Source organism: Hemicordylus capensis, chromosome 1 (genome assembly GCF_027244095.1).
Source record: "Hemicordylus capensis ecotype Gifberg chromosome 1, rHemCap1.1.pri, whole genome shotgun sequence".
Taxonomy (NCBI): Eukaryota; Metazoa; Chordata; class Lepidosauria; order Squamata; family Cordylidae; genus Hemicordylus; species Hemicordylus capensis.
In genome coordinates, this window is record NC_069657.1 from 217,021,857 (window position 1) to 217,038,502 (window position 16,646).

The 16,646-nt window shown below is 41.3% G+C and overlaps 1 protein-coding gene across 2 annotated transcripts in view; it reads right to left on the reverse strand.

The window, feature by feature from the left end:
• The window catches only part of ANKRD44 (ankyrin repeat domain 44), a 205,493-nt gene extending 189,106 nt beyond the window's left edge, over positions 1-16,387 (reverse strand). Inside the window, exon 1 of one of the 2 annotated variants that reach the window (XM_053277387.1) lies at positions 16,104-16,387. In XM_053277387.1, the coding sequence (XP_053133362.1) occupies positions 16,104-16,130 (27 nt within the window). In that variant the 5' untranslated portion in view covers positions 16,131-16,387. Of the gene's footprint in view, positions 1-12,360; positions 12,482-16,103 lie in introns of those variants that run through there. The other variant, XM_053277441.1, reaches the window with a different exon arrangement.
• Positions 16,388-16,646: the final 259 nt, after the last annotated feature.

Sequence of the window (16,646 nt, forward strand, 5' to 3'; positions counted from 1 at the left end):
ATTTCTGATCATACAGAACAAACGTGTCTTTGTAAAATCTCATTATCTGGATTAATGGCATAACAAAATTTGCAGGTCATAATATTCAGCTGTCAGCATGAGCAACAAGAGCATGTATGCTGCGTCCAGTACCTCTTTAGTATGAAGGGCTGCTTGTTAATGTAATAGCAAGTCGCATATTTCAAGACAAGTTCTATTAGATCAGAATGTAGTTCTGAAACTTTAGACAATCTTATTCGATTTCACAATGCTTTTGAACTCCCTTTTATCCAGGAAGCATTTTAGTATTTTCAGTGCCAGAGCAATGAGCATTCTATATTTTCACAATATTTTAACCCCATTCATGTCTCCATATCCAGTCATCTTTAACGATTTTTTTTCTTTATTCAACTAAAATTGAAAAAGGTAACGTATAATTTAAATAAATTAAAAAAGTATAAAAGCAGAACTTAAATGTAAACATTAATATATGAATACCATATCTTAAGAACATTTCTAAGGATAATTTATTCAAAGCACAAAAAGTTCATTCAGGTTAGACTAAATCTCTGAAAATTCCTCTTTTTCTTCACCCCTTCACCAGAATGAAACTAGTTCCAATACAGACAGTGAGCACATATCTGTTATCTAATGTAAATCAGGAGTGGATTTACAACAATCCAGTGTTGATTGCATTTTCATGTCAAGATACTAATTTCAAATTTGGACTGTTTAATCTCCAATATACACTGATACTCCATTTTCTCAAAGAACCAAACATGAGAAGGGAAGTGAAACTGTTTGACTACTAATCTATCTTATTTATGGATTTATTATTTCTCTATGTAAACCGCTTTGGACACTTTTGTTGAAAAGTGATATATAAATGTTTGTTATACAAATCCCCTGATGCAGTGCAACACCTATGAACATACAAATGTGTATGAATGACTGTTTAGGCACCTTGAAGACCACAAATGCAGGAGAAATGTGAGAAAAACACATTGCAATGCAGCCTTGAACAAAATAAGCCATGGGCAATGGCACCTGGCTCTCACATTACGTGTGGAACATGAGGAAGCCATGGGAGCAAACCTGATGGAGCTAACTGAATTATCTTTCCTTACTGCCATTTTAGTTGTTTATATTTTTTGTACATGTATGTAGCCCACTTCTCTTCATAAGCAGACTACAAAATGTTAACACACAATAATGTAAGACCAAAACACAAACAAACAGCAAAGCTGACTTCATTAAACACAGCTGCATGTCACGACAGGGTTTCATACCCCTATAAAACACCACAGTGATATCTGCCACTGCCTGTGAAAATTACGAAGCTCCAAGCTCCAAAAGGTTGGAGTTCATCCATGGCAGTGAATTGGCAAAGGTCACTAGATAACTTTCTTCCCAGAAATCTTCTCTTCCCCAGAAATATATTCTTTTACTCTATAATGGTAGTACATACAATGAGCTATTCTAGGCAAGTGTGGGTGACCCACAAAAGTCAAATCTTAAGAAAAAGAAACTAGAGATAGGCACTCAGATAAGATCTGCTTGGTTTTTTCACCTAAGGCACTGAGCACTTGCAGTGAGTTGTTAGTAATAAATAGTTTAACAGAAGAGGGCTGCTATGTGTTACTGTTCTCACATATCCGTTACCTTACATAAGGTATGATCAAGCTTAATTTTGTTAAATATCTATCCTTCAGTCAGGTTATGGCCAGTTAGCTATCTCCCTCTGTAGCAAATTAAAGCCTTTGTCTCAGAGCAGTTCACAAGAAGGGGCGGGGGAGCTATCATCCCTAGCAAACTGCCTGGCTAGGCTTCTTTTAAAACTAATTTATATTTCCAGTAGAATTAAAATGCTGCTGCCACCACCCCTCTTATCAACAGAGCTTGAACCTCCCTGGGCTCGGGGTGGAATCCCAGGGAAAACTCTATTTTGCTAGTGGATGAATACAAAAACCTTCCATGTGTAGGCCTACATGTGATGAGAAAACCAATAGCTGCTGAGCATACTAGAGAGATCCCCTTTTCTGCCCCTGCTTTTCCTGACTTAAAAACCAACTCTGAGAGGCTTGTAAAAAAAGAAAAAAAATAGTTTTATTCAATTACTACTGTCTGAAGCTTTTAGTTTTAGATATATTCAAAAATATTTAGTAGGTTACAAAAATAGGTTGTCTTAGGCTTCAGTTGCAGTTTGCATTTAGGCACGCTTAGAAATTTATAGAGTCTTTTGTAATGCCTTATGTGGGTTGAACGTAGCCTAGTGTATTTATTTTAATCACGTTGCAGGTCAACAATAATAGAACAGTATCAGAAATATGCAGAGCATGCACACAAAGAAATATAAGTTTCTAACTCAAAATCTGACTAACCAACTGTTCCCTGCTGAATCCACTTTTCCTTGAAAACTCACCCAACATCTGATGAGAATCAAGCTTCCTGCAATCCTGTCTCTCAAGGATCTGCAGTTATTCCATGAGATAAACCTCCATGCTGGCTTTGACCACAAGGGAGCAAAAACACCATGCCCTCACTAAGCCTTTCTACACATGCTTCTCTCCAACAAAGACCATCTTTCTTTTTCCCAGAATTCCCAGCAACCACTCTCTAGGTCCCACCCACCTGGTGTACTGACTGGCTGCCCTGGAGTTCACCAGCCTGTAAGTCCAGACAAGGGTTCACTCCTTGTTAATGCTTTAGAGGGAGGGGAGGCTGATCACTACACCCTCTGTCTAATAATCTACTTCCCTGATTCCTGAAGGCCCTATTCCTGCTATAGTTTGGATCACAGCATGGTGCAGGAGCAGATGAGGCAGATCAGAAGGGTGATATCACCTTTGTTTGGATCTGCTCCCCTAGAGAAAGTTGACCTGAAAATCAGACACTGTTGGCATCACAATTGTGTGGAAGAACTAGTCAGTGAATATTAGCATTTGGCCAATTGTGAGGTGTTAACTTCTAGAGTAATTAGGCCTCTACTTCAAAAGGTTTGGGCATTTTATATATATGCCAGGAGTCAGAGACACAGAAGTTCCTTGGAGTGAGCTGTTAACAGAAGATAATTTCTACCTTGCTCCCAAAAGAAGCCTGAGAAAATAGACCAGAGCTTTGCTACTTAGCATTTTGATTGGAATATACAAGAGTGTCCCAGCCCGTTGCACAGGTGACATACTGTTGCAGACACATGCTTGTGGTACACAATATCAATCCTTTGTGGTGATAGGGTGCATTTTTCAGTCCTAGCCCCATTCCCACTCTACCATTGCTGAAAAGCATAAGAGTATGAGAGAACACATACACACACACCCTATTAATACCTATTTGGAGACAAAGTGAAACTGAATTCAAACATTAGAAGCTTGCTCTTAACAAATTTTGTCTCTTGAAGCCTTCCGACTCAGAGATCAACAATTCCAGAAAACCAACAGTGTCAATAAAAAAAATAAATTTATTAATTCTTGAGATCTTCAACATGAGAATGAGCACACATGACCAGGCAGCACAGATTTTTTTTGGGGGGGGGGGTCATAGATAGCTGCATCATGCTTGTGACTCGAAATCTAAAATCTGCCTGCTACGTATTGTACAGGTAACTGCAAACAGATGTTAAGAGCTCAAAACTTGTGTGCCAAGCATACTGCTACAGTTTTCATGATGAACCAGAAGCAAAACTTTTTTAATAGCTCCACCATAGTAAATTGTCATAGTTGCTCTACTGTGATTTACTTGACTGAGTGCAGATTCTTCCGCGCAAGTACAAACTATTTAAAACCAGCTCTCAAAGCATGTGTGCCAGAATTCGTTTTCTGCCTGCCTTTGTTAGCAGAGCCCCCTGGCAAGGCCTCACATCCCTTTTTCAGGTCAGCAGGTTTTAATATACAGTGCACACGAACTAGAGACACATTCCTATTGTGCCACTGGCTCTGGGTGGTCTCAGCACAGTTCTATGAGCCATAAACCTTGAAATTCTAATCATGAGAGATACAGAGGATATGTTCTACCACACAGTGGTTTGTGGTTTCATCTCAATGGGAAGCAGTCATGTGAGATGGCACCTCTTTCACTTCTATCTGCTTTTAGATGGCCTAATGCTAGGGAGCAGGGTTTGCTGAAGCAGTCTTCTTCGTCTCCTATTTCAAAAATATCAAATCTCTGCAAACTACATTGGTACCTATACTGCCAACCGTACACGAGGGGCTGATTCACACATGCATGTTCATTACCTGATGACCGCAACATCAAGAAATGACTTGCATGTGTGAATGAGGCATCACAGATCAAACACTCAACACAGATAGAACTTTTGTACTATCAGATGTTTAAGTCAGTGTTTCCAACACAGTATTGTTCAGTGGAGTCAGTCCATGCATGCAGTAACCAGTTTTGAAGTATAGTGTATCAGGGGATAAGAAATTAAGCAATGTATCCACGTGTGCGAACCAGTCCTACTACATACCCTCCAACCTTTCCGCACTGGAAATAGGATAATGCTTACAACATCTCCATTAGGAGAACAAGGATCACTCCATGAGCCACACCCCCTCTATTATTACACATTGGGCAACAATGGGTGGCTCTCCAGATTTCGCAGAACTACAACTCCCATCATTCCCAGGTATATGCTAAATCATTGTAAACCGCTTAGAGAGCTTTGGCTATAGAGCGGTATATAAATGTAAGTGCGATTGCTATTGCTATTGCTATAATAAATTATGGCTGAAGATGATGGGAGTTCCAGCTCAGCAGCGTCTGGAGAGCTGAAGGTTGCCTACCCCTAACTAGTTCTTCTGTGTTGTGCCATGTCCACTCACTCACACAAGCGGAAAGGTGTGATGCTTACTAATTTCCCCTTCCATCTGCTGCCCTTTGGGCCACCCACCCAAACCCACTTTGGTGTCCCTAGGGCCTACCCATGGGGGACAATGGGGTGATGCGTTCCCTATTGTTCCTTATGGGCAAATTGCACATTTTTCATGAATTTCCGACCTGATGGATCATACCGGCCAGCAATGGCCAACTAGTCTAACAAGACAATTTGATTTTTTGCTATTCAGTTTGAGGTCGAATCGAATCACAAAAAATGATTCATGCACACCTCTAGTTTTGAATGATCATAATCCTACATAGTATTTTTAGGTTTTACATTATCTATCACTTTGCACTTTTAATGGTACAGTGTGTCTTCAAATTCTCCTCTGTGATTCCCAAAAAAGCCTTGTGAGGGGGTTAAGCTGAGCAATAGTGACTTGTTCAAGACTACTCAGTAAGGTCAGGGCTGAAAAAGGATTTGAATCTGCCTCAGCAGGTACTGTCCACTGTTCACAAATCACAGACAAGACTATTCTTCCTTCTGTTGGGCCTACTGCCCTCTCCTTTCTGACTTTGCTCCAGGAGGTTTCTCTATAACTCTGATCAAGTGATGGGACCTTGCTACCTCCTTGACTTTCATGAATCATACCAGCAAATTTTACTTACAAATTTTAATCATTTCATATATCATACACTTCAAAGTCCTGGTCTGGAAAAAATGCATTATGGGCTGGGACAGGGGAATGAAAAGCAGGGGTGGGAAAATCTTGGGTGCTAACTGACCAAAATAATGGCATGGCTTCTCATCCTTCTTTTAACAGTCATTTGATTTGCAGAGGTCAGTAGATGAAGCCTTCTTCCAGGCAGGGAGATAAGCATTATCACCCACTAATGTCTACAGACCATGCTGCTGTTAGTGGAACAGAGGCTGGTGAAGTTGGCAGTCTCAGGTATACTTGTCAACAACTAAAGGTACAAGTAACTAGGGATGTGCATGCATTGATTTTTTTTCTATTTGATATGTGCCCAAATCGAATCCCCCTGATTTGTTTTGTGTCTGAATCTGTGCCCCCGAATCACCTCAATTCAATTTGGATTTCATTTGAATTGGATTCAGAGCAATTTGGGCCACTTACAATGTTCCTTGTGGCACCAAATTTGGGTGACGGGTAGGTCTCCATAGGTGCCACCTATCACCCAAATTTAAAGGCAGTGGGGCACTTGGTTGATTTTTAATGATTTTTAATTTTAGTTTTTACTTATTTGTATATTTCCACCATAGGAAATAATGGGGATTTGCAGTCACCCTATACTAACCTTAACATGGATCCCCAGCTTTAATTAAAAGAAAAAAAGGGGGGGGAAGCTACACTCTAGCCCTTGTAGAATTGGAGTTATGGAGCAAAATGTGTGGTCACTATTTTTCAAGTGTTTGGATTCTTTGGTGTATAATATTTTCCCTCATAATGAATTCCTATGAGGATTCATTGCAGACCTTCATTTCGCCTGTCATTGGACAGTGCCAACTGTCAACTGCCATGTGCCAAATGCACCCCCCACACACCGGGGTACTCAGTTTAGTTTTTAGGATTTTTTGTAGTGTTTAGATTCTTCCGTGTCTTCATTACACACCTTCATTTATTCCGTTCATTTTTATCCCACTACTTTGTGGGTGGGGGTGGGAAATTAGTGGCATCCCATGTGCCAACTACCCCCTCCCCCCAACCCACAAGCCACTGGGTACTCAGTTTATATTTTAGGAATTTTTGAGGTGTTTACATTCTTTCGTGTGTAATTAATCCTCAGAGGGATTAATTATGAGGCAAAGTTATTAGACATCAAAGAGTCTAAACACTTGAAAAAATCCCTAGAACAGGCTTCCCCAAACTGTGGCCCTCCAGATATTGCTGAACTACAACTCCCAGCATCCCCAGCCACAATTTATTGTGGCTGGGTATGCTGGGTGTTGTAGTTCAGCAACATCTGGAGGGCCACAGTTTGGGGACGCCTGCCCTAGAACATAAATTGAGTTTATGTCCCCACTGCCTTGCGGGCGGGAGTGGGGTGTAGTTGGCACATGGCAGTTGACACTGTTGAAAAGACAGTCAAAATGAATAGAAGAAATGAAAGTGTGTAATGAATCCTCACAGGGATTCATTGAGGAAGCGTTATTATACAACAAAGAATCCGAACACTTGAAAAATAGTGACCACACATTTTGCTCCATAACTCCACTTCTACAAGGGCTAGAGTGTAGCTTTTAAAAAAATGAAATTCTGGGGGAAATGATAGGAAGAATCTGAATCTCAAAGCTAAATATTTTTAGCTTAATATTTTAATTGTGTCTTTCTTACAATCATGTTTTTAAATTCTGCTGTAAACCACCTTGGGATTCTTTTAATGAAAGGGCAGTATATAAATTTAACAATAAACAAACAAACAAACAAATAAAATTTGATCTGGACCCAAATCTTGCCAATGGGCCCATTTGTTCTGTCTCCAAATTGCCAAATTAGCTAGGTTTGGGTACAAATCGATTTGTACCCAAATCAATTTGCCCATCCCTACAAGTAACCTTTCCTGTCTTCTACCCAGTCACCCAAATTTCATACAATCCACCATTTGAAAGGGCTATGTGAATCCACTTTTCTTTCCATAATGGAAGCATTAAGTTGTATATCTGTCCACCTGAAATACCAGATATCTTTTTCAATGTGTGAATTCACTTATTGTAACTTAGGATAAAAGAGGATGCCATGAGAAACACTACAGCTTAAACAGCCAGAAAATTTGGCACACTCAATTAAGCATGTTTGCATAATGCTTTGGAAGTGTAGCTAGCCTCAGTAAACCACTCTTCTGTTCCAGTGCTAAAGATCAATAACCCAGGGAGATAATTAAATAAGCTGAAAGCACATAGCATACAGAGATCTCCAACTTCTGCCAATTCATTTTAGGCTGTTTTTCTCACAGCTGAGAAATACGCCAGCCACAGAAACCTACACTATTTTTTGCATTAAGGGAATGAAAATGGTGCGGTTGGAATCTCGCACATACATGAAACCATCATCAAGGAACAACAAGGTTATTACAGAGTGTTGCACCAGGCCCATAACTAGGGAAACAAAGGCAAAGATGATATTACAGAGTTATATTCGCAATTTATAAAGCACTTCAAGTGTAAAATGTTCTTGAACAGCTTTCTGTTACAACATCTGATCAAGGAGGCTCTGGCCTACAAAAGATCATGCCATAATAAATCTGAACGTCATGAGACTCTTCATAATGTTCAAACACACACACTTTAAGAAAATGTTCTTGCAAAAACTCAACTTCCTCTTTACTGTGCACCACAGTATCTTTTTGAGGAAGCAGGGGGATGGGGATTCTTACATAGCAGGGAGACGGGGATTCTTAGGTCCCCATCGTGGATTACAAACTATGAAACTACATTAATGTTCGAGTGCCTGTTGTGAACAAAATACAGGCATGAGTTATGGACCAACTTCCATAGTTGTGAGGATAGTGCACTATTATAAAATTATTTTAACAAGGAGTCTTATTTCAATTAATTGATCAGATTAATCATTTTAACCCCTTTTGACTAACAAGATGCCACCTAATAATCAGACAACAAATTAAAAATAAATACAAGTACTTCTAAAAATGTATAAGATTATGCAAGCTTAATCTTATAAGAGGTATTGCCCTTTCTCTCTTAAACAGGAGATGCCTCTTCTAAAAATGATGCATTCTGCACCATTATATATTAGTATAATATGTGCAACTGGAAACAAAATGTTACATCTCTTCAACCCTAATGCCGACCTCGACTATACTATAAACTGTCAACGGCTCAAGCAGGCCAAGAGATCATTCTCAGAACCAAGGCGCGGGTGGTGGTGGAGGGAACTGCCTGCCTGCTCCCAGACGACCAAAGCATTTTCTGGGCTCTGCCACTCATGTGCCCACACAAACAACACAGTGGTGATCTCCATTACTGAGATCAGGAACTGAAGCATCCAGCTATATCCAAATGCAATGCAGGGGCAGTGGAGAGGCAGACCACACTATCGCAGCAGGTCTGTCCCCTCTTTTTACCTGGTCCTAGGATTAAAATGTCTTCTGGTAACTCAGGAGTAGCTTTAAACAGCACGGCTGCACGCACGCACACACAGAAAAGGGTAGGATGTGCTTGGTTGTCCTCCTACCTCACTTTTAGCCAGGGTAGTGAATCTAGGCTACCCAGGTTTGCCATGGCTGGGTCAGGAGGACTCCTGGTTCCCCAGATGACCTGGGATCCCTGGTTTAACCCTCTCCTCCCCAGAGATCTCTGGTTGTGTCAACAGTCTCCAATCATCTCTCATTAGTATTCTCCTGTTGTTGTTTTCCAAACTAACACCTAAAAATTATGTGGCTTCCAAGAGTCGCCAAGCATTCTCAGTTGTTGTCAGGCTATACACATACACACACACACACACACACTTCAAGACTTTCAAGCATGCATGCTATGAGAGAAGAGGGAAAGAAGAGGGAAAAGTCTGATCTCAAGAGAGGAATTTGATCTTGCCTCCAGTTTGGACCTCACAGATGAGGCTGATGAATGTGTTGGGCAATCCTCTGTACCAGAAAACAAGTCACTAACTGTTCCTATGCCAGAGACCCCAAGAATTAGAAGTAGTGTGCATGACAGGAGACCACCTTTAAGAATACTTTGTCATCAAATTTTAAATCAATTCAATTTTAGTTGTTATAAAGGGGAGGGTGTGTTGTATTCTACCTAACAATCTTTCATGTTTTGTTAATTAGAAGTTTGTCCTCGAGGGGATCTTGTAGAGAGCGTTGCAGGTAGAGTCAGGAGGGAAAGGAGAAGGAGAAAAATGGAGTTGTTTCTGAATAAAGTTTAGTTTATTAGTCTATTGGTCTAAGGGCCATGGCGATCTTAGGATCTGTATATATTAGGTAGAATAGGAGGAAGGTTTGATAGCTGCTTCCTTCATAGACACAAAGCAAAGATTGTTTTGTGTCTATGAAGGAAGCAGCTATAAAACTTTCCTCCTATTCTACCCAAAATATACAAATCCTAAGATCGCCATGTCCCTTAGATCGCCACCAGACAAAGACAAGCATTCAGGCAGGACAGGGCACTCCTCTACTAAAGCATTGCCATGACAACCAAATCCCTATTTTGTAGTTTAGCAGAAAAAGATCGCCAAACATGTCATGTAGAAATAAAATACCACACCTTGAGAAGCATGAGGTTTTGCTGGATTCCATTAATATTTCAAGGACCAGTGACACTCATGACATACACACCCAGAAAGATATGCACATAACATCACATACTTTTATAGAACAGTGCTTCTACAAGTTCTAACTGTTTTGGGGACTCATTCGTCACCTTCTGGAAGAGGCATATCTTTTGCTTAGTTGCCTTTTTGGAGAGCCATTTGTTACACAGATAGTGTGATCATTTCATCTCCTACTTCCTTGAATTCTGTGTGTCAGTGCAGATCTATGAGCAGAGAAGACAGTGACAGAACCAAGAGAAACCTGGGTAATTCTGCTTATAAAAGTCACTAACCACTTAACTTCAGGTAGCCCTGTAACCAGGGGAGTCCACAATCACAAACATTCCAGCTTTCTAACAGGATCTCTGTGATCAGAATTATGTTACACAGATCTTTAAACAAAAAGGTTGAAAAGGCATGTGTCCCTGGTGTACAGGTTTTTTTAAAAAATATATTTACATGTGTACAGAATTTTGAACTTTTTGACCATAAACAGTAAAGTGACAGAACCAGGTGTGTGTTAAGTGAGGGAGCAGAAGGACAGAGGTCATTATGAGAATGTAACTTCACAGCAAATTCTGTGTCCAGTGTATACAGCCAGGCAGTGGCTTCTGCCAAACCAGATATGTTTGGTCATGTTAACGAGAGACATCTTCAATTTTGAACAGTTGAACTGGCGACCATTCTGTAATGCTCACAGTTACCATGCTAAACATAGGAGCATTCTCCCTCTCTCTCTCTCTATGGCTTACAGAGGTGGTGCTCTCTCTCTCTCTCTCTCTCTCTCTCTCTCTCTCTCTCTCTCTCTCTCTCTTTCTTTCAAAATTAGTAAGGTTGCCAACTAAGCTATTTAGATGTGACCTGATTTTCTTTGTACAACAGTGATTCTGCACAAAGGGGGAGAAGTGGGGCCTTCTGATCATGGACTTAGTAAATTTTCAACACCTGAATGAGCAAGCACATTAAATAATACTGACAAATTAGCATTTTGCTGCAGGGCTTAGTTAATTTATACCCTCCAAATACACCACCTATAGATGTCTATATCAGACAGTATAGCAACATGATAAACAAACAAAATTCTGTCAAGCTGTTTTTCAACACCAAAGCTGGTAGAAAGAAGCCTTTGCAAAGTATTTTCTCTACCCCTTTTGCCAGTCAACAGAACTATACAATTTCTTTCAGAATGCAACCAGTCTGAGAGCACGTGATATAGCCACTTTACGGAAGCTAAGCAGGTTTAGGTCTGGTCAGTGCTTGGAGGAGAACACTATATATGCTGCCTTTTGTTCCACAATGAAAGCAATTTAAGATATAAATGTAATAATGTTTAAAATAACTTCAGTATTTAATCAGAGATTCAAAATTAATCCTGTGTGTACATTCAAATTTTCACTTGAATTTCAGATGTAGCTTGCTATGCAGCATGCAGGTGGATTTAGTGGGGAGATCGAGATGAACTTTCCAAGAAAGACGACAAATTTGAAAACACTAATATACATACATGCCGCCCATACTTCAATTTAAGCCACAGACCTTAGGTAAGGCGAATTCAAACTGCTTGTTGAGCACTGAGGCATTGAGCACAAGATGCATTGTTTTGCATGGAAACATATCACTGTAACCAAAGATTAGTCACAGAAGACCTTGCATCAACCTCCATGCAACGCCCACAAACTAAGCAGGATATCTGTAGAAACTGCTAATCTGCCACCCTCCCCAGTAAGCAGAAGTTGGTTCTGACTTGGACTCTTTGTTTCAGACTGACTCTCTTTCAGTTTCAGCTGAAGCAAACCCTGCACAAGCGAGCAGCAGATGTCTCAAGGCGGTTGCCAGAACCTAAGGGGTATACTTGTGGGTCAAATGGGCCGTAAGCCAGAATTTGGCTTTTTAAAAGCCAAATCTGGCCACCTAGTCAAGCCAAACATACCTGCTGAAATTGATAGCTTCAGCAACACGGAAATATGCAAGCTACAATAACAAGTAACTACAGGCCGTAGGGACTATACAGACCCTTCACACATGTATGTTGTGGATAGTTAGGTCTAACGTGTGAATAATCCAGCACTATTTAGTAAGCACAGAAATCTTCAATCTCACCCTATGCAATATCAGCTCAGTGGACAGTAGCACTGTGAGTCAGTTAAATAAATCCTAGTCAATTAATTGTGATGAGTTGACAGCAAACAAAACACAGCAGCAGGAAATAAGCCAGAAAACCATCCATTGCAGCTAAAACCCACTAAAAAGGCTAGACAAATTAAAAGGTCACCTGGCACCAAAAAGATCATAAAGTCGGTGCTAGACAAAGCTACTTTGGGGAGGGCACTCCAGAGATGGGGCACCTTCACAGAGAAGACTCTATCATGGGTCACTACCTGCCTCACCTCAGATGGCAGGAGGACTTCTTGTATTTAACTTCCTTAAATACATCAGAAGCAGGAAACCTGTCAGGGTGGTGGCTGGACCGTTAGATGATGAGGGAGTGAAAAGGATTATTGAGGAGGATATGGATATCCATATCCACCACACTCCCTCCCTCAGTGTTTTTAAAGAACTAAAACACATCTTTTTAAAGAGACTTTTTAATGTTCCATCTTTGGTTATATCTGATAGGTTCTTTAGTTTTTATAATTCTTCATTTTCAGCTTTTAAAATAACTTTTAATTTGAAATTTAATATTGATTGTGGTTTTTAACCTGACTTTTACCTTGTTTACATCATTTGGTTAATTTTATTATATATTGCAGCTGTTTTATTGTTGTGAGCCACCCTGAGCAGTATTGTACTGAAGGGGCGGGATATAAATATTTTAAATACATAAATAAAATATGCAGAGAAGCTAAACGAGTCCTCTGCATCTGTCTTCACGGCAGAGCATACTGAGTATACCTGTGCCTGAACCGAGCTTAGTCAACCTATGGAATTCTCTGCCACAAGATGTGGTGACAGCCAACAGCTCAGATTCACTTTTAAGAGGGGTTTAGATAAATTCACAGAGTACAGGTGTATCACTGGCTACTAGTCTGAGGGCCATAGGCCACCTCCAGCCTGTGAAGTAAAGGGCATGCCCTCAGCTCTAAGTTGCCTATGGGCTTCCCAGAGGCATCTGGTGGGCCACTGTATGAAACAGGATGCTGGACTAGATGGGCCTTGGGCCTGATCCAGCAGGGCTATTCTTATATTCTCATGACCTGGAGAGAGAAAAGGGAGCCTGCAACCTGGAAAGTCAGCCATCGTCCTTAGTGGAAAAAGGGCTCAGAGCTTGCACATAGTTTCTGACTCCTACAACATGTAGAACTGTTAAGCTGCAGCAAAGGCCTTGGTTCACACCAGAGTTTACTTCTATCACTAGCAAAATTTGGGTGTCTTTTCCCTCCCCTGCAGAGGTTTAATAAAGGTTTAAAACCTTTAGGGCTTTAATTCCCAAGAGGACTGCATTAAAGACATGATTTCAGGCTAAGACTTTAAGCACCAAAGTGCCACGCTTTATCAGCTACAGCACAGACACCACCAATATTAACTGCAGCCTAGATGTCCCATTTACAAAAGCTTGCCTGAATCTTCTGATTTATGAAGCTCTGTGCTACCCTGTAAGGCACAGAGAACATCTTCTGGTGTGAAACAATTTTGCCACTCATTAGCTAGAAGCATCAAATATGAAGACAAGGCAGGATCTAGGGGCACGCCAGAGACAGTGCTATGATGGACATACATTTAGGCTATAAGATGACAACACAGGCTATTTTTACTATGCGAGTTAGCATGCATGTATTCCTTTTCAAACTTTCCATGCATTGTAAAAGCAATGTAGACAGAATCTTGTAACAGGCAGTATATTCTGAAGTGCATTAAGCAACTGAGTACAGCTGTCTACATAACAAATAGGAGGAACTAATCTAAGAAGAGCCCTGATGATCATTTTAGATGTAGTGGAGGATTTCGGCTCCAAAGGATATCCATGTTACTGACTACAGACAGACCAACAACTTAAACCAAAATTAGCAGATTAAATAAAACAAGCATACAACAGTTGTTACAGTCTGGAATAAATTAAGCCGCTATGGAAACCACAGTGTTGCTTTACTGAAAGATTTTGTCATGTGTTGTACTATTAATGGTAAGAGATGTAATAATAAGAGAGTGTTTTAGTGAAGAACTATTTCAGTAAAGACAGCTTTCCTATTGTACATTTGCAGAGTTTGTCCTGCTCTGTATATCTTTGGGGACAATATGTTTTAAGAACCGCAAAACCATCTAGTTGCATTCAATTGCACACAAAGCATTGGAGAATTTCACTGTCAAGTGTCAGCATAGTATTTAAATATCTACTCCCCAAAATAAGTTCATAGACATCTGTTTTAGAGCACTCATGGAAGGCAAAAGAGGACCCTCTCTCCAGCTGCTCTGTGTTTCAAACCACATGCATTATTCCTCAGCTGTATCTGTGACCAGCTCACTAATTCTACACATCTTGCTAGAAACAATTAAATATATCTACATGCTTGATACACATTTCAAAGGCACACATTTCTTTCTTACAAAAGAAAGATAGCTATTTGCCCACTTCTGATAACACTGGTACGAGACTGCATGTAAGGGAAAAGAGAATGATCTAAAAAAAATACACTGGGCAACATCCAATCTAGTTAGTCATGACTAAGCACCACAGAAATCAATGAGACAAGTTAATAAAGACTAAGTTAAGGGAAATCCCACTGGTTTCATTGAGACTCAGTCGAGACTAACTTAGTCTGGATGCTTCCCACAATGTTTGTTTATTGCTTTCTTTCTTGAAGGAATGCTCTCCATTAAATTAACAGCTGTGCTGTCAGAAACTCCTTCCAAGGGGCTTCCACCAGTGCCATTACTAAATCCAGTCAGCAGAGCCACAGCCTTGGATTAATCGGATCTAAAAGTTCCGCGGATTGGTTAAACAAACAGCCTATTAGAGGCACCCCTTTAGAATTCTGTCTTATAAAAGGCTGCATAAATATTTGAGCTTCTAAAGCAACTGGGGACCGGCCCTGATTGAACAGCCAATTAACAGCCGTGAATGCAGCCAGCTGTAAAGTGTCATGTTTTAAAAGGGGGCGAGGGGGAGGCGGGGGACGAGAAGGGAGAGAATGAAAACCTTGGGCGAAGCCATTCACGTCAAGGTTGGATTGACGGGGAGCTGCAATACTCAAAGCGTTAATTAAAATGTCCCATCAATCTATTTTCCTATGGCTGGGACACGCTTAATATCTATTGTGAGACAGATTGCCCACCACCGCGGCTCTGCGTAGATGAAGGAGCGGAGCGAGAGAGAAGGCAGGTTTAAATGTGGCGGAATCTCCTGTCCAAGGCAATAAATACTACCACATGGAAATAAAAAGCCTGTCTATTATCCTAGATGGCTTGTCCAGTAACGATATCCTCTTTTCTCTCTGTATTTTAAAACCATGCACACACAAAGCACTAGCAGAGTTTTCCCTTCGCTCGCCTAGTATTTTGACAACTGCTTGATTTCCCAGACAATGAGAAACTTGATTGACTAGTAATGCGAACGATGATTAGCCCGGGGGGACGGGGGATAACCTTATATCTAACCCTCATCTCCTCCTCTGTGTGTCTACATCTGCCTCGGGGCAAAGGCAGAAGCAGACAGAAAAACGTACTATCTTGCATCTGATCGAAGTACCCCCCCAAACCCGAATGGCAACCACCACGGAGAACAACGCGAGGGCTCGACGGAGCCGAAGAAGCTGTAGGGATCAGATCCTGAGGGAAGGCTGACTGGCGTTCATTTAAATGGATGGGATTCGTCAGCCACAGGACACTCCTGCGACTTTCTCTTCCTCCGGGCTCTTAACAACAACCAGCAGGCGATCAGAGCTGCTGCTGCTGCTGCTCCCCCCAAAAATCCTTCCACTCCGCAGCAGCAGTTCAGCCGCCTTCCACGCAAGACTTCGCATTTCGCGTGTTTACCTCCCATCAGCCTCCCCCGATTCTATTGTTGATGGTCTCTTTTACCTGGTCGGTGAGCTTGAGGACTGCCATTCTCTCCTTTGGATTTGCTCACGCACATGCAGCTCTTTTGGCTGGAGATGTCAAGCCACGTTCAAGGGGGAGACGGTAAACCTGGAATTGACAATCCTCCCTCCGCTCCTCCTCCTCCTGCCACTGCTTGCTAGGTCAGGAGGACAGAAAAGCCTGCTGGTATTTAGCCAAGCCTGCCTGATACAGGAAGTACTGAATGCATAAACCGAGCTGCTACTGACATCATTCCCTATACACGCACACAAAGCAGCTCCGAGCGTGCACAAGAGCGCCTCCTGCCGCTGACGACCCTGAAATGCATCTCTAGCTCTCACCCCACGCCCGCGCGCTCCCGCCTTCGTTTCCGGAAATGCGAGACTGCTACTGCCGACTGCTGCTCTAGTTCCCATCTGGCTTCCTTTGTTCCCCCTCGCAGTTTCCCCTTAAATCTGTCCTTTGCACACTCTCCTCTTCCTGCTCTGTTGCACTCAGTGCTCGTACCGTTGTAGCAAATCGTCACCATCATCTCAGCAGCCA